Genomic DNA, 17237 nt, shown 5'->3' with positions numbered 1-17237 from the left:
TAAGTTACTAACAACCCCCATTCCAAACTGCAGCCGATCGACTTGTCAACAGTCATGGCTCTGCTGCATGGAACAATCTTCAAACGCGGGGCAGACCCAATTCTCCAAGTTTTGGATACGTCACGACATATGCTCCAGATAGATATATATATCACCCTATAACCCCGGTCTGTCTCCCTCCTATCTTCAACTGAGTACTCCAATCAATATCACCACCACTGCACACAAAATGCCCGGAGTTCTCACCCAAACCCTCGCCGTCAGCGACGGGCCCCTCACCTCCGAAAACGCCGCCCTCCTACGCCCCTCCGACCCCAATCTCCCCCTCGACGAGCTCCGTGCCCGCTTCGACGCCGACGGCTACCTCTTCCTCAAACAAGTCCTCCCCCGCGAAGACGTCCTTGAAGCCCGTCGTCAATACTTCTCCTACCTTGCCCCCACCGGCGTCCTCAAGACAGACAGCGACCCCGTCCACGGCATCTTCAACCCAGACAAAACCCCCGACGACTTCCCCGGCATTGGGGCTGGCGCGGCTGCTGGTAACGGCCGGCCGGGCGGGGAGAGCGCCGCGGAGTTCGTCGATCGCGCCATCGAGGCCCACTACAAGGACTGGTATGCCGAGAAGCTGGTCCGGCATCCGGCGCTGTATGCCTTTATTGCCAAGTTCACTGGGTGGGGGGACAATACGTTGACGTTTAAGCGGACGCTGCTGAGGAATAACATCCCCGAGACGAAGCCCATTGGGGTCCATTATGACCAAATTTTTATCAGACACGGGGAGCCCACGGCTGTGACGGCTTGGGTGCCGATTGGGGATATCAAGTTGAGTGGTGGAGGGTTGATTTACTTGGAGGATAGTATGTGGTTCTCTATATCTATAATATTGGAATGGGGTTGCTGACTAGTAGGACAGGTGATGTTGTGGGCCAGAAGATTGAGAATGAGTTCACAGCCAAGGCCCTGGCAGCGGGCATGACGGAGGAAGAGGCTAAATATGCCTTCAATTCGAATATGATGTCCACGGGCATGTTGTCGGAGAATCCGGCCGAGTTTGCCAAGGAGAATGGCCGGCGTTGGTTGGTTGCGGAATACGAGGCGGGGGATGTGGTGCTGCATAAGCCTCACATGGTAAGCGGATAACCAGAGGTGTCTGGGATAGTGCTGACGAGATTTAGATTCACGCGTCGACGGTGAACAATGACCCGGATAGAGTGATTCGGTTGGCGACGGATCTGCGGTTTGCAGACTCATCCCGGCCGTATGATAAGGTGGGTTTAAATACCTGAGGGCTTTCATGAATTGGATGGAGGCTGACCATGCTGCAGAGATGGATGAACTTTTACCGATTTAATGACGGTGTTTAATTGGTCACATTGGACAATTGCAATGATTGATTTAATCTAAACATAATTCTTATGACAGACATGACATGAGCCTTCCATCTGCTTACTCCCATCCATCACTCTGCTTTCTGCTCTCATCTACTCCGTAGTAGAAATATCAAACGTACAATGACAGATCCTAAACCCTTGGTCAGCTACCACACTTCCAGTGCAGAACGATACCTACTGCTGATCATCACAGAATCCTCCTGTCCACCCACCACCCTGTTCAATGCACTAACCCTTGAATTAGTCTCTCTCCATGACACTGGACAAAAGCAACAAGCAGCCTACCGTATTCCGACAGGCAAGATTGGCAATGCTATCCCCGCCACGGATCTGGCACGAGGTGGAATTGCTCAGCATGATTTCCATGAGGGCAGCCAGGGCGGGCAGACCCAAGCCGAGGCAGGAGTAGAGGGTGACTAGGGCGGTTTTCATCGTGGTGTAGATAGCTTCTAGTTGGTGGCTAAGAACTAGTGGATGTTGGCGGTGGTGGATGTCTACCAGAGAGTGAGAGCCCCTTGCTACGATAGGCCTACTAGGTAAGTTCTGGGAGGGACCTTGGTTGACTGGCTAGCAGGATGGCTGCATTCTGTGAGGGATCTGCAGAGGGGATTACTTGGATTGAAGCTCGTGCATGGCTGCGGATGGTCCGGTGCTACACAGCACGATCTGCTATCGATATGGCGAGGGATACTCGGGATTTGACTTGTTGATCTTTCAATCTTTGGATGCCTTAATTGCTCGTGCATTATCTTCATGCCCAAAAGACTCTGTTCCTGTTTATTCGATCAAAGTCACTAGAGTTATGGCTGCTTCGACGTGGCATCCCTTGCTGACGGGGCCTTAGGTAAGTAAAGAGGGGAGGGGGCCAGATGCACCTTGAGGAATGGGTGGGAGGAATCTCATTCTCCGAAATCCGATGGTCGGCAAACCCCCAAGATTGGGGCAGAGTGGGATCCGCCGGTCGCGATGGATACCGGAAAACAATAGTCATCCTCCAGACTGCGGTTAGTGAATAGTTGACTATGGAGGAGATGGTTAGATTAGTTAGTTATTTACATGGGTTAAGTTCCGAGACCGAGGGGGATGGACCAACAGCAGCAATCAGGAGAGGCACCGTCAGCACGCCGCCCGGAAGCACAGAAAGTCCGACCGCATCAGCCCCGCCGGCCGAGCTTTGCTCCGTTTGAATCCTTCACTCTCTTCCCCTCTCATTCTCTCTCCGCCCTTTTATTTCTCTTCTTCCCCCTCTACTTTTATTCCCTTCCACTCTCCATCTTTCCTCACTTATCCTCCTCCCCCCTTTTCTCTGTAAGCCATCTCTCTCTCTCTATTTTTCTCACTCTTCTCACTGTCAGTTTGGCTGTGTCTAACCATTGCATCTCTAGTATCTTCACCACACACAACCATGGCTGCCCCCGCCCAGAAGTTCAAGGTCGCCGACATCGTACGTACCCCCCCGTCCAACCCTCTATCATGATCGCAATTCTCATTCATTGCCTCTAGTCCCTGGCTGCCTTTGGCCGCCGCGAGATCGAGCTCGCCGAGATTGAGATGCCCGGTCTCATGTCCATCCGCCGCAGATATGGTCCCGACCAGCCCCTCAAGGGTGCCCGTATTGCCGGTTGCCTGCACATGAGTATGTCGGCCTGATTATTTCTCACTCTGAAACCTCTCTAATTCCCTGCAGCCATCCAGACTGCCGTCCTCATCGAGACCCTCGTTGCCCTCGGTGCCGAGGTTACCTGGACCAGCTGCAACATCTTCTCCACCCAGGACCACGCCGCTGCCGCCATTGCCGCCGCCGGTGTCCCTGTGTAAGTTCTGCTGTTCACCGGTCTATCAGCTCGTCCTAACAATTGATAGCTTCGCCTGGAAGGGTGAGACCGAGGAGGAGTACAACTGGTGCTTGGACCAGCAGCTCTCCGCCTTCAAGGATGGCAAGAAGCTCAACCTCATCCTCGACGACGGTGGTGACCTGACCTCCCTCGTCCACGAGAAGTACCCCGAGCAGCTCAAGGACTGCTACGGTCTGTCCGAGGAGACCACCACTGGTGTCCACCACCTCTACCGCATGCTCAAGGAGGGCAAGCTCCTTGTTCCCGCCATCAACGTCAACGACTCCGTCACCAAGTCCAAGTTCGACAACCTGTACGGTTGCCGTGAGTCCCTCATCGATGGTATCAAGCGCGCTACCGATGTCATGATCGCCGGTAAGGTTGCCGTTGTCGCCGGTTACGGTGATGTCGGCAAGGGCTGTGCCGATGCTCTCCGCAGCATGGGTGCCCGCGTCCTGGTCACCGAGATCGACCCCATCAACGCCCTCCAGGCTGCCGTCCAGGGCTACCAGGTCACCACCATGGAGGAGGCTGCTCCCCAGGGTCAGATCTTCGTCACCACCACTGGTTGCCGTGACATCCTCGTTGGCCGTCACTTTGAGGTGATGCGCAACGACGCCATTGTTTGCAGTAAGTCCTCCGTTACAATTCCTCTTGTTTCATTTGCTGACGAGTTAAGACATCGGTCACTTCGACATTGAGATCGACGTTGCCTGGCTCAAGGCCAACGCCAAGTCGGTCCAGAACATCAAGCCCCAGGTTGACCGCTACACCATGGCCAACGGCCGCCACATCATCCTGTTGGCCGAGGGTCGTCTCGTCAACCTTGGCTGTGCCACCGGCCACTCTTCCTTCGTCATGTCCTGCTCTTTCTCCAACCAGGTCCTTGCCCAGATTGCTCTGTTCAAGGCCGAGGACGCCGAGTTCGGCAAGAAGTACGTCGAGTTCGGCACCACCGGCAAGAAGCCCGTCGGTGTCTACGTTCTCCCCAAGGCTCTCGATGAGCAGGTCGCTCTCCAGCACTTGGAGCACGTCAACGCCAAGCTGTCTCAGCTCACCCCCGTCCAGGCTGAGTACCTTGGCTTGGAGGTCACTGGACCTTTCAAGGCTGACCAGTAAGCCCACCCTTCGCTTGCCCCATTTTTACAAAGTGATATAACACAGGCTAACTGAAATCTAGCTACCGCTACTAAATGTCGAAATCCTACTGCTAGACTTCAACATTCACGATGTTACGACGACATATACAGGGTTCTTTATCAACATGGGGCTCAAAAGCATTGTCTTCAACGGCAAATAAAAGTGGCTGGGTATGGCTAGGGTTGCATTGGTGGTTGTGGAGTAATTGTTCAACAGAAGATACCAGATAATTGAATACATTCATCATTTCCTATTGGATCACCGCTTCCATAGTAGTCTTCCAACATACCTTTTCTCCCCTACTTACACTAAGCAATAAGTCCTTACAACTGAATCTCCTTAAACCTCCTCGCGTTCTCCTCCAACGCCACCTCCACCGGCAACCTCTCCATACTACTCGCCCCAAAGAACCCATGCACCCCCTGACACCTCTTCAACACATACTCCGCATCCTCCGGCCCCGCCAACGGCCCTCCATGACACAACACAATCACCTCCGGATTGACCTTCACCACCGCATCCCGCACCTCCTGCACCACCTTCACACACTCATCCAACGTCAACGCCGTCTGCGCTCCAATCGTCCCACTCGTCGTCAATCCCACATGCACCACAATCACATCCGCTCCCGCCCGCGCCATCATCTCCCCTTCCTTCACGTTAAACACGTACGGCGTCGTCACCAGATCCATTTCCCGTGCGATCCGAATCATCTCCACCTCTTTCTCATACCCCATCCCCGTTTCTTCGAGGTTCGCGCGGAAGTTCCCGTCGATCAGCCCGACTGTCGGGAAGTTTTGCACGCCGACGAACCCGATGTCCCGTAGTTGGCGCAGGAAGGTCCGCATGTCCCGGAAGGGGTCAGTGCCACACACGCCCGCCAGGACGGGGGTGTTTTGGATGAGGGGGAGGACTTCGTTGGACTGGTTTAATGGCAATTAGTATCTAGTTATGAGTGGTAGGTGTGGGGGGACGGGGATGGGATCACCATCTCTACGACCACGGCGTTGGCGTCAGAGTAGGGCATCATCCCTGCGAGAGAACCTCGGCCCGCCATGCGAAATCGGCCCGAGTTGTAGACGAGGATGAGGTCGGCGCCGCCTTTTTCGATGAATTTGGCGGAGAGGCCGATTCCTACATTTCATGTCATTGTTATGGTTAGTCGGTGTTGATTGGATGTATGGGAGAGATGGTAGTAAGTGAGGTTTAGTATGCTGAAGGGATGGGTACATACCGGCTCCCGCACCGATGATGATGGAACCATCGGCGATGGTCTTGCGTAGACGGGCGAGGACTTCTTGTCGGGTTGTTGGGCGGGGCATGGTGTATATTGTTTAGTATGTGTGTATGTATGTGTCTCGGTATAGGTATGAGGAGAGTAGTATATTATGTACTAAGTTGAGGACTACTAGAGAACGGAAGATGAAACCTTAAATAACCTCCGAACCATAGAAATCGGGTTTAATAAAGAGGCGAGGATATCGGGGATGTATGTCTTCTCTGATGGTGTGAAGTCTATCTCCGAAGAGGGGTAAGAGGGGGTTGCCAAATCATCAGTGGATCACGCGGTTACCACATAATTGATAATGAGGTCTCCAGTTGGTGGCGCATGAGGGTACTTTGGACTAACGCTACCGGTTCAGCTGAAGATTGTCCCGGGATTTGACCCACGGCTAACCCTAACTAGTCTGCAACCGGCGTGGTTTGCCTGCAGCTGAGACTCCTCTCCGATGCGTGATTAATTAATTTTACCTCGAGCTTGAGTTTTTAGTTCCTGCGATGATCCCAGTCGGTCTTACATACAGTGCGTTTCGTAGCCTCGGAGATGGTGCAGTGCTGGTCGAGTCTTCAGTTCAGCGGCCTGCCACTAGCCACTGTGTAACATGCCCCCCTCTTTATCGTTATAAAACCATTCCCCATAAGTAATATCTACGACTACTAGTGTCTCTCTCTCTCTCTCTCTCTCTCTCTCTCTCTACAAGTATTCCCATATCAACATCATCATAATCTATAGTATACTGCAACATGCCGACCATCCTCCTCCTCGGCACCTGCGACACAAAATGGTCCGAACTCCTCTACCTCCACTCCCAACTAACCTCTAACCCCTCCATCTCCGTCCTTCTCATGGACGTCGGCCGCGCCGCCACCTCCTCCCCTCTCATCAACATTCCTCATCCCAGCCTCAACAACAACAACAACAACAACAACAAAACAATCGACTACACCCAACTCTCCCGAAACGACTACATCCAAACCATCACCCACCAATCCACCCCCACCGTCACCGACCTCTACCACCATGGCAAAATCCACTCCATCCTCGCCATCGGCGGCAGCTGCGGCACCACCATCGCAACCGCCATCATGCGCGATGCCCTCCCCATCGGCTTCCCCAAACTCATGGTCTCCACCATGGCCTCCGGCGACGTGGGGCCCTACATCCAGGAAACAGACATCACCATGATGTACAGTGTCGTCGATGTAGCGGGTACAAACAGCATCTTGAATAGAATTCTCCGCAATGCAGCGGCTGCAGGGACCGGCATGGCCATATCATACTGCGACTACCTTACCTCCGAGACTACCATCGCTACAAACGGACATACCAAGATAAACTCGGAAGACGAAAAGAAAACCAAAATCGGCATCACCATGTTCGGCGTAATCACCCCCGCGGTCACCCAAATCCGCAGCTACCTCGAATCCCACCTCCCCAACCAATGTGAAATCTACGTTTTCCATGCCACCGGCTCGGGCGGAAAAGCCATGGAGCGCCTCATCCGCGAACAACAACTCGACGCCATCGTGGATCTGACCACCTCTGAGATCGTGGATGAGCTCGCCGGTGGGGTATTATCCGCCGGACCGGGCAGGTTAGATGCCGCTGCGGAGAGGGGCATCCCGCAGGTAGTGAGTGTGGGGGCATGCGATATGATTAATTTCGGGACGAAGGATACAATTCCCGAACGGTTCAAGGGGCGGAGGATCTATGAGCATAATCCGACGGTGACGATTGTGAGGACGGATGAGGAGGAGAATCGACGAGTCGGGGAGTTTATTGTGGGGAAGTTGAGGAAGGCGAAGTGGCCCGGGAATGTGGTGGTGATGTTGCCCACTGGGGGAGTCAGTATGATGGATGTTCCGGGGAATGAGTTCTATGATGGGGATGCGGATGAGGTGTTGTTTGGGACGGTGGAGAGGGGGTTAGAGGGGTCGGGGGTGAGGGTTGTGAGGTGTGAGGGGGATGTGAATTGTAAGGAGTTTGCAGAGGATATGGGGGAGACGTTATTGGGGTTGTTGAAGAATGTATAGATATTAGTTTTGAACTGAATTTAGGGTATGTTAACTTTATACTGTGTAGATCACAGTTACTACTTAATTGCATATCTCAATGTTGGTGCCGCCGGAGCACCAATGGGGTAATTTCCCGGTGGCCATTTACCCGAGTTACATTTACTCGAACTTGACTATAAATTGGATTCCCCAATTTTCCTTCATCGTACAGTTTATTTATTCAAATTTTTCTCCAGATTACTTTACACTGCACCACATAGCATCCAACATGTCCCGTTCCCTCGAAGGCAAATTCGCCATCATCACCGGTGGCTCCCGCGGTACCCCATCCCCATCCCCATCCCTTTCCTCCCCGCCATCACCCCGCCATCACCCCACTAACACCTCCCCAGGAATCGGCGAAGCCATTGCCCACAACCTCGCCAGCAAAGGCTGTTCCCTCCTCCTAAACTACACCTCAGACAGCTCCCGCACCCGCACCGAATCCCTCTGCAACACCCTATCCACCACGCACAAAATCACCTGCATCCCAGTGCAAGCCGACCTCTCCGACCCCGCCCCCGCCGTCAACACCATCATCTCCGCCGCCAAAACCCACTTCACCTCGCCCACCACCAACACCCTCACCATCGACATCCTAATCAACAACGCCGGGGTCAGCAAAGACCGTTTCCTCAACGACCCCTCCTCCGGCCCCATCGACCCCGCCTACTTCAACTGGCACTACACCATCAACGTGCTCGCCCCGCTGCTCCTCACCCAAGCCTGTGCGGAGTACCTCCCGCGTAAGCCCGCGCACAGCGGCCGCATCATCAACATCTCGAGTATTTCGTCCTCGTTGGGGTTCACAGGCCAGTCGGTGTATGGGGGCACGAAGGCGGCGTTGGAGGCGATGACGAGGACGTGGGCCCGGGAGTTGGCCGATGTGGCGACGGTGAATGCGGTGAATCCCGGTCCCGTTGTGGGTGATATGTATTTTGCTACGGGCGAGGAGTTTTGGAAGCAGATGCAGGGGTTCCAGGATAATACGCCGTTGAGTAAGTTGGTGGATGGGGAGGAGGCCGTGGAGGAGTTGCTGAGTGAGGAGCAGAAGAGGTTGATTAGGGAGAAGATGGGTGGGAGGAGGCCTGCGTTTACGAGGGAGATTGCGGGCGTGGTGGGCATGCTTTGTACGGAGGATGGGGCGTGGTGTACCGGGAGTGTGGTTTGTGCTAATGGGGGGTTGAAGTTTACTACTTAAGTAGCTTTTCTGCCTCTCTTTGGCTTATTGTTTGGCTTGTAGAGATGCTTGCCAGAGTAGAGCGCGTTGCTTTGCATTGATGAACTAGAGTTTATTACTTTTTTCCCCCTAGATTCTGGATATGTGTTATATATAAACAGCTACTTTATTCTTCAGATGCTCGTAAGTATTGATAACCAGTTGCTGAATGCAGTTTTGGATAATGGTATAGGTGAGCATAGGTTCTCTTGGTAGGGAACGAGTTAGGGTTATGCACGTTCCCGTCAGCCTCGTGTCGTGACCACCCTAGCCCTAACTTCTCGACAACCTGACTATGTCCATCCCGTATATAATATTAGCATGCAATAATGGATGCAAATACCGGATAGGACGGCAATAATAAAGTGGATATCCCAATTTTGGTCATATCTAGGGTATATTTAGAGTGAAACGCTAGTACCCATGGGTAAATAGTACACAGCAGTATCAGGCAGGTACTGGTACACTGATATTCCAAGCATCATGAAAACCTTGACAGAAGTAACTGCAGTTAAATGTTGATCAGATCACTGACAATCCATCAATTACTTCTCACTGGTATCTACACTATATCTTCACAATATTTGCATCGTGTCTGGGCTCAGCGGAATCGCGCCCAAGTGGGGCCGCCAGGCCACGCACGCCGATGACTAAGCTTCTAGGCAGCGATCAAGTTCTCCTGGACCCTGAAGGGTCTTAATCATGCATTTCCTGCCGGGGGATCTCATTCCCGCTTAATTAGCAGAGTTGCAGTGTCGGTTGATTCCTACGGTCTGTCAGCATGGATGCAGATACTATCCTTGACGCTGTGGCCCCACGCGGCGGGAGGGCCAGGAGTGCATGTGACCTGTGCCGGCATAGAAAGGTGCATGCCCTATGTCTCTTACTACGGGTTCATCACTGATGCAGTATAGATTCGGTGCGATGGAGAGAAGCCAGCATGTGAGAATTGTCGTTTTGCTGGCGTCACTTGTACTTTTACTATCACTGGTCAACCGAGGAAGACCATTAGAGAGTATGTTCTAGTGGCATTCTGATAGTAACATTATTGCTGATCTCTACAGACAACTCGTTGAAGCCAAGGCTCGTGTACAAGAACTAGAAAGATTCATCGCTGGCCATTCTCTCCCAGGAGCAGTTTCACCAATCATCCAGTTGCAGGATGAATTGCGATCTGTCTCACCATGTCCGCCGATGTCGCTTTTCGCCGCGCCATCGCATCCTCAGGACTCATCCGATTTCGACACAGCCTTCGAAATCTTTAAACAACATCTGGAAAGTTCCTGGCCAGGCACTACTAACTCCCCTCAGCGCACCTCGTTCCATGCCACTGTCTACCGCCAGACTGGTACTGTCTTGGACTTGCCCGGCTTCTTAGCCCGCGTGACAGAGTCCTACAAAGCCCAGTATGCCTCCATCTCGCCAACAGTGACCAGTCCTCAATGGCCCAGCTACACGCTGATCCAGCAATGTCTCGACTACTACGTCGCCAAGGGCATGTACTTGACGTTCCCTGTTGTGGATGTACCCGCCTCCCAGGCTGTCCTTAATGCCCTCGTCTCTGGTCGAACAGATCCCGCGCCTACCACAGCAGACAAAGCCCATCTCTTCGCCTTCGCAGCCTTTATCACCAAGCAAAATCACCACCAGCCGCAGTTTGCAGATACAGATCCGGACGCTTATGTGCAGTCCGTACTGACACTCGTGCCTAAGCTGATGCTTGAGCTAGCTAGTGTGGAGAAATTAGAAACCTTTCTCATATTGGTAACCCCCTCCCTTTCCCCTACTCGACCATACTCTCTATATCCTAACATAGATATAGGCCCTCCACATCGCCCCAGCTGGCTACCCTCAACAAGCCCAAATCCTCCTCTCAACCGCCATCCGCATATTATACCAATTAGGTGGCCACCGCATCACCCCTCTCCCAGAATCATCCCCAACCTACAGTAGCAAAAGCCATTCCCACCTCCGCGCCATATTCTGGCTCTGCTACAGCATGGACAAAGAAATGTGCATCCGCACCTGCTCACCACCTCTCATCCACGACATCGACGTCGACCTCAACCTCCCCCAAACCTACATCGGCTCCACCACCCGCTCCCCCCAACCATCTCCATCTTCTCCATCATCATTCTACGACACCTCCCAAAACCCCCTCCTCTACCCAACAGACATCCGTCTCGCCATCTTCAAATCCCACATCTACAACCGCCTCTACTCCAGCCACGCCCAATCCCTCCCGGAGGCCCGCCGTCTCGCGCATATCCGCCAACTCGATCAAGATTTAAGTGAGCTGTATGCCGAGTATCCACTGGGACATACTCCTTCACATGCACAAGCACATACTCCTAGTTCAGAACACAGCACCAGTACCAGCACTTCCAATCATCGTGATCCAACAACAACAATCCCCTCCAACGAAGACCGTAGTCAGAAAGTTATCAATATCCGCCCCGTCAATATTCACCTCGAATACCACTACTGTATTCGCAAACTGCATGAAGCGAGTATCACGACTAGTTTATCCGTCGTTTCTGCCCCGCTTGCTTCCAGTCTAGAGCTGTATTATCAGGCGTCCAGGTCGACGTTACTGTATTATTTGAATTCTGGTCCTGGGGGGTTGGTCGATCGGTTTAGTTTTTGGTGAGTCCCCCCTTTCTGTATTATTAATATCTTGTCCCTAGTTATGTATAGTTTACTGATACAAAGGGTGTGTGTGGGGTGGATAGGATCCATGCACAGTTTATCCTCTCTGCTATTCTCACTGTCTTCTGGTGCTTAATTGAAAATCCGGACCCAAGAGACCCGACCTTTACGAGGGATTTGAGGATGTTGGAGGAGATGAGGGGGTTGTTTGTTTGTGGGGTGTTTGATCGGGATGGGATAGGTGGGGGGGAGAGGGATAGGGGGAGGTTCTTTCCGCCGGCGTATATAGTAGATGGATTTTTGGGGTGGTTGGTTTCGTTAGTTAGGGTTGCGGTGGAGAGGGAAGGGGTTCGGCATAGTCATGGGCGTGGACAGGGTCTGACTTCGTGACGTCTCTGTCTTATTCTTATTACTTTTGTCTGAAGATCATGTTGGGTGTTGGTTGGGTGTCTGTTTTGGGGTGGGATGTCTATGTAAGATTGTATATTATGTATATTGTTCATGAATCCTGGCTGAACTGTCTCTATACGTAATAGTATGCTATTGTGTTACCGTTATGGAGGTTTAAAAAAGATGACATAAGGTGGGAGAGATGTGGTGGTCAAGTAGATACCGGTGAATAGTGTCAGCAGTATGGATTAAAATAATTCGTAACTATCTAGAGCGAGCGACAAAAGAATCTAAAATGATCTTCTGATCTTCTGATTTTCTGATCGTCACTATCAAAGATTACCCCTGCAAGAATAGCCCTCTGTTAATCCCCATCAATCCAAAGCATCTTATTCCTGGATATTTCCGGAACGAAGTATCCTCACCCCAGACCAGAGCTAGGCTCAGTTGCCAGGTACACCATTCCCTTTGATATACCAGCCATTGTCTGGATTATACAAATCATACGGCGTAACTCCCGTCAGCACATCATACTTCTTTTCCGTACACCCTGCTTGGTTGACTTTGATGCAGGGAGCCAGAAATTCGGCTACGTGTTTGCCCTCGTAATAGGCTCCGTGCAGGTAGCCAAAGAACTCCTGGCTAGTGGCCTCGCCGGCAAAGAAGACGCTGTCGACATTGGCGCGGAGATTCTGATGCTCTTGTAGACTGGTCGATGCCGGCCAGTACGAGTAGGATCCGTAGGCCCTGCAAATGTCAGTGCTGCTGTTATTGTCCCAGGAGGGCAGACATCTCACCAATCCCATTTGCTCCAATTCGCAAAGTAGATGTCTTCCGGATATGTCACATCTCTATCAAAGTACATTTTCCTTAGTATGTCGTAGATCTCCTGCTTGGTAACCTCTGGATCCTGCGACTCTACGCGGTAAGCGCGCTCTCCGGTCACCGTGGCCACGAGAATGTTAGACCCTTCATACAAACCATCCAGGTCCAACGGCTGAAATACTGGGTAGTTGCCGCGAACATGAGGATCTGCCCACAGAATGAATTTTTCTTTATCCCAAAAACTGGTCGGAAACTTGAGGAAGATCTTGGTGTACGTGGCCATCTCGAAACCGGCGATGCCCTGGGCCTTCCAATCCGGCAGCGGCGGGTCAAATTTCACATCTCCTTTCTGCAATACTCCCAAGGAGAAGGTCACAATGGCATATTTGGCATTGACGCATCCATTGTTACTAGTCACGGTGACCCCGCTCAGATCGTGCTTGATACTGGTGACTTTGTTGTTGACGCGGACACGGTCAAGAACAGAGCTCACGGTATTCCGCAAAGCAGAAACGAATCCTGGTTCGTCACAGACAAATCTGTCTTCCTCTAAAAAAGTACCAGTATGTAGCGATTTCGGAGATAACGCCAAACACCTCCGAGTGCATTTCTGGAGGAGATGCAGCCCCCCAATCCCAGTACCACCAGTCCGCCAGTTGCTCAGCCGGATCAGTCTTGCGCGGATCCCAGCCATAAAGGCGTTGACCGGCTCTGTATGTTCGATCCTCGAGATTGTTTTGCAAGAGGTTAATGGCGTCTACAAACACCTTGTCAGTGGCATTACCGGCGGCTTCTAGGGCGGCGGCAATGTTCTTAACGTTGTCTGCAGGGTACAGAACATGTTCTTCGTTGTTGGTCTCCCTGACAGCGCCGATTAAGATGATGTCTCGAGTTAGAATGGAGGGGGCTTACACCGTATTCAGATTCGCTTTTTGAACCTACGCAAAGTTAGCCGGTGTGTCAAGGACCAGGAAAGTGCTTTTATACCTACCATAGTCCACATAGGATTGATGTTGCCGTCTGCCTTCCCGGGTCCGTGAACCTAACTGGTCAGCGTTGAATCGCCCATTGGACAACCTGATGAATGATACACACCCAATTGGCCCCCAGCTCAACAGTATGTCCAGCGAACTCATGACTATAAAGTCGGCCACCAGTCTCGCCCCTGGCTTCGAGCACGAGAAAATTGTTCACCCCGTTGTCTTGGAGGGTTTGCTGTTATGGTCAGCTCCATCCAGGAAGCGCGGTGAAAGGGATCCTACTGCGGCGGTAAGACCGGCTACTCCAGCTCCCCTGAACATGTCAGTCAATTGTATGGATGAATGATCCGGTGTCAGGGGCTTACAGAATGACAACATCGGTATTCTCGCAAACCGGCTCAGCAAGAGGCGCAGCATGCGCCGCCAACACTGGCAGCGCCACCGCAGCAGCAGGAGCAAGTCTCATAGTGTCGGTTGGCTGGACACCACTGTCGAGTCTGTATCTTTGATGCCACGGATTGGTAGTATGTAGCTCCTTATATGTCTCTTTGAAATGATCCTTCGACCTTACTTCAAGGAAAAGGGATCCGTTTGTATAGAAGAGGAATGTGCAAGGAATGCGGGGCGTACCTAACGTTGAGCGACTCTACTTCCTAGGAATCGAGTGCCCAGTATATCCATACCAGACACTAATCCGTAATGATAATCATTGGTGTCAAATGACTGCTGATCATAGTTGGCTTTGCTAGGGTTGCTGAAGTTAGCATCAGCTGTGACATGTTGACAGCCATCTGAAGAGGCAGGAGATTGAGAGATAGAGAAGCAATCCGTGGACATTTTATGGCCCATGCCGAACCATGTCCTCATTAATGTAGGACAAGTCTGTCAATATCCATTCAACTGTCAGAGACTTCCAAGGGAATGCAAATGTGGGGATAAAACAGCGCACACCCGCGGACATACCAGCACAGGATGCAGTGCCGGGGGTGAACATGTCGGGGTGTCGAAACAGGTATGCATAACCCCCGATAGCTATGGGACTACCATTGAAAGTAGTCATCGACATGTCACTCTTCACACATCTTAGGCATTTCACAGCAATGGGGTGGAAGGTGTGTGGAAGCTCAGAAGACTACGGATTTTGCAAAGCACATTGGGCAGGTGCCAACCAAACCGAAGGTTCAGACTACGGACAAATGGTTTTAGCAAGATATTCTTGTGGTCCAACATCATCAATGTATCTATGAGGGGCTGCGAGCACATGAACATGGCTATTTATTCAACGCTTTTCATTCTGTGCAAGTATCCTAGTCTTCCACCGATGCAACAGACCTGGTCCAGCTCGGTACTATACGACCAAAATCAATTTCCTGACCTTGCCCTTGATATCTCCATCTACTAATATAAGCCGGCGTAAACCCAGCGCCTCCATTCTTCGTGGCATAAGCACCAACAAGCGAGCCTACAAATGTCAACACTGCAACAAATCGATAATATAAGGGACCAACTTACCAGTAAATCGACCAGTGCCACCACTTACAATCCTCGTATCTGCATACCCAATGATCTTCCTCTGACTCGGGCTTCTCGATGGCGCAGCCGCAAAAGCATAAGTTGTGTCGTTGACAGCCTGAATCTCAAGCCTGATAGGACCTGCCTGCCACTCTTTTGGAACAGGAACAGTTCGTCCAGGAAGAGGACCGTCGTAGTTACCGCGACCTTCAACGTGGAATCTGAATGACAGGTCATTCTGTAGTAACACAATTCCCAGGTCAATATGCTGCTCCTGCGTCAAAAAGACCGTAACCCCTGCTTCCTCATCATCCACCTCGGGATCAAACGAGACATCCACACCATATGTGAACAGCGTATCCGTCTGTCGACGCATAACCAGCGTCAACCCGTCATCTGGCTTGAACTCCGGTGTCCCCGTCAGATTATAAAACGACGGAGTCAACCTCAAAGTATTAGGATATCCCTCCGGCGAGACCCCAAAATCCTCCGTCCTGGGATACCTCCAATACACAAAATGCGCCGGTATCGCCGACCCGGGAACGAAATCCACCCTATCAGGCTGGTCAATCCAGCCTCCCTCACCAACTGTAATCCCCCTATCCTCCGGCATCAAATGCCCGCTCATCACCCCCCTAACCGGCTGCACAACTGGCCACTCGCCCACCTCCCATCTCGCCGGCGCAAGAACCGTCTCTCTCCCCATGGGATAGTTCTTCCACGCCGGCCCAGACCGCGTACTCAGCGCCACAGCCCACCAATCCCCCATGCTATCCTGAAACAGATCCGCATGTCCAACCGTCTGGAAATACTGCGTTGTATTGCGATTCGTCAGCAGCGGATTCCGCGAATAAGCTTCCCATGGCCCGGTCCGGAACCTAGACCGCGCAATAGTCTCCGAATGGCCGAGTTCGGTCCCTCCCTCGGCGATCATGAGGTAGTAGTATCCGTCTTTGCGGAACATGTGTGGCCCCTCGGGGCTGGAACCCCCGGTGCCGTTCCAGAGGTTGTGGACTGGGCCGGTAGCCCCGGTAGTGAGGTCGAGGGAGTACTGTTGGATGTGGTTGCCGCTGGAGGAGCCGCTGTTTGCGGATGTGACGTAGACGGTGCCATCGTCGTCCCAGAAGATATCTGGGTCGATGCCGGTGACGGCGAAGACGAGGGGGTCGGTCCAGGCGGAGTTGTTGTAGGGGTTGGTGGTGGTGAAGAGAAGGCCTTGGATGTCTGAGCCGAGGTAGGTGACGATCAGGTAGAAGGTGCCGTTGTGGTAGCGCAGAGTTGGGGCGTAGATGCCACCTTGTTGGTCCGTGGTGTTGCGGAGATCGGGAATTTGAGATGGCCGGTTGAAGGCATTGCTGGCCAATTTCCAGTTCTGGAGGTCTTTACTGGCGTAGATGGGGAGTCCGGGGTAGGCGATGAAGGTGGAGGTGGCGCAGAAGGTGGTGTTTTGCTCCGGGACGTGCGCGCATGTTGGGTCGGAGTGCCAGCCGGGAAGGATGGGGTTGGTGTAGGTGTGATTTGTTGTGGGATAGGAGGATGTAGTGGTTGATAGTAGAGTGGTGATGAGGAGGGTGGAGAACCACATGGTGTTGCAATGTGGTGAATTTATTTCACTGGAAGTTTAGAATGCTTTGGGGTTTTATAGGCGACAGCTTTAATGAGGGTGTGGGAGCGTGCCATGCGGGTTTAGGCTAAACCAAGCTGTGGGCTAAATGCATCACCAGTATCATGAGGATGAGTTGGTGAGTCGATTTCTTGGCTTTTCATAAATGGCTGATTTCGCAGATCGACATCCTTGACTGAAGTGCATTTCGGCTCTACTCAGCCGATGCATGTATATACTCTCCGCTAGTATTAACAGGTCAATGTTACTAGCAAACATTTGATTAAGATTCGCTTATGCCTGAGGGGTATGTATTCTATCGCTAGCAAATAAGAATTTATAGCACGAGACCAAGTA

General features: G+C 52.1%; 8 protein-coding genes across 8 annotated transcripts; 5 read left to right on the top strand and 3 right to left on the bottom strand.

The window, feature by feature from the left end:
* Positions 1-229: 229 nt before the first annotated feature.
* An08g01970 (uncharacterized protein) lies at positions 230-1811 on the top strand (the record flags this gene model as incomplete). Its single annotated transcript, XM_001392279.3, has 5 exons — positions 230-857; positions 914-1128; positions 1176-1268; positions 1326-1356; positions 1519-1811. The coding sequence occupies 5 exons, from the start codon at positions 230-232 to the stop codon at positions 1809-1811; spliced, it is 1260 nt and encodes a 419-aa protein (XP_001392316.3).
* Positions 1812-2796: 985 nt separating this feature from the next.
* An08g01960 (uncharacterized protein) lies at positions 2797-4419 on the top strand (the record flags this gene model as incomplete). Its single annotated transcript, XM_001392278.3, has 6 exons — positions 2797-2835; positions 2895-3027; positions 3079-3205; positions 3255-3856; positions 3906-4341; positions 4407-4419. The coding sequence occupies 6 exons, from the start codon at positions 2797-2799 to the stop codon at positions 4417-4419; spliced, it is 1350 nt and encodes a 449-aa protein (XP_001392315.1).
* A 270-nt stretch (positions 4420-4689) lies between these two features.
* An08g01950 (uncharacterized protein) lies at positions 4690-5688 on the bottom strand (the record flags this gene model as incomplete). Its single annotated transcript, XM_001392277.3, has 3 exons — positions 4690-5289; positions 5355-5500; positions 5601-5688. The coding sequence occupies 3 exons, from the start codon at positions 5686-5688 to the stop codon at positions 4690-4692; spliced, it is 834 nt and encodes a 277-aa protein (XP_001392314.1).
* A 703-nt stretch (positions 5689-6391) lies between these two features.
* On the top strand, positions 6392-7792 carry An08g01940 (uncharacterized protein; the record flags this gene model as incomplete). Its single annotated transcript, XM_001392276.3, has 3 exons — positions 6392-7622; positions 7682-7706; positions 7738-7792. The coding sequence occupies 3 exons, from the start codon at positions 6392-6394 to the stop codon at positions 7790-7792; spliced, it is 1311 nt and encodes a 436-aa protein (XP_001392313.3).
* A 139-nt stretch (positions 7793-7931) lies between these two features.
* On the top strand, positions 7932-9183 carry An08g01930 (uncharacterized protein; the record flags this gene model as incomplete). The annotated part of the gene is made up of 3 exons (XM_059748857.1): positions 7932-8867; positions 9044-9065; positions 9125-9183. 3 exons carry the CDS (start codon positions 7932-7934, stop codon positions 9181-9183), a joined length of 1017 nt encoding a protein of 338 aa, XP_059601164.1.
* Positions 9184-9702: 519 nt separating this feature from the next.
* On the top strand, positions 9703-12193 carry An08g01920 (uncharacterized protein; the record flags this gene model as incomplete). Its single annotated transcript, XM_059748856.1, has 7 exons — positions 9703-9786; positions 9836-9936; positions 9986-10685; positions 10744-11567; positions 11619-11634; positions 11996-12043; positions 12107-12193. 7 exons carry the CDS (start codon positions 9703-9705, stop codon positions 12191-12193), a joined length of 1860 nt encoding a protein of 619 aa, XP_059601163.1.
* A 210-nt stretch (positions 12194-12403) lies between these two features.
* An08g01910 (uncharacterized protein) lies at positions 12404-14231 on the bottom strand (the record flags this gene model as incomplete). The annotated part of the gene is made up of 8 exons (XM_059748855.1): positions 12404-12707; positions 12758-13332; positions 13382-13646; positions 13698-13723; positions 13777-13827; positions 13881-14000; positions 14048-14078; positions 14131-14231. 8 exons carry the CDS (start codon positions 14229-14231, stop codon positions 12404-12406), a joined length of 1473 nt encoding a protein of 490 aa, XP_059601162.1.
* A 164-nt stretch (positions 14232-14395) lies between these two features.
* Positions 14396-16862, bottom strand: An08g01900 (uncharacterized protein; the record flags this gene model as incomplete). Its single annotated transcript, XM_001392272.3, has 4 exons — positions 14396-14535; positions 14729-14805; positions 15098-15227; positions 15278-16862. The coding sequence occupies 4 exons, from the start codon at positions 16860-16862 to the stop codon at positions 14396-14398; spliced, it is 1932 nt and encodes a 643-aa protein (XP_001392309.3).
* Between the last annotated feature and the right edge of the window lie 375 nt (positions 16863-17237).

The sequence above is a fragment of the Aspergillus niger genome (assembly GCF_000002855.4).
Source record: "Aspergillus niger supercontig An08".
Classification (NCBI taxonomy): Eukaryota; Fungi; Ascomycota; class Eurotiomycetes; order Eurotiales; family Aspergillaceae; genus Aspergillus; species Aspergillus niger.
The sequence above is the reverse complement of the archived record's forward strand: the minus strand, read 5'-3'. Positions and strand labels throughout refer to the sequence as shown.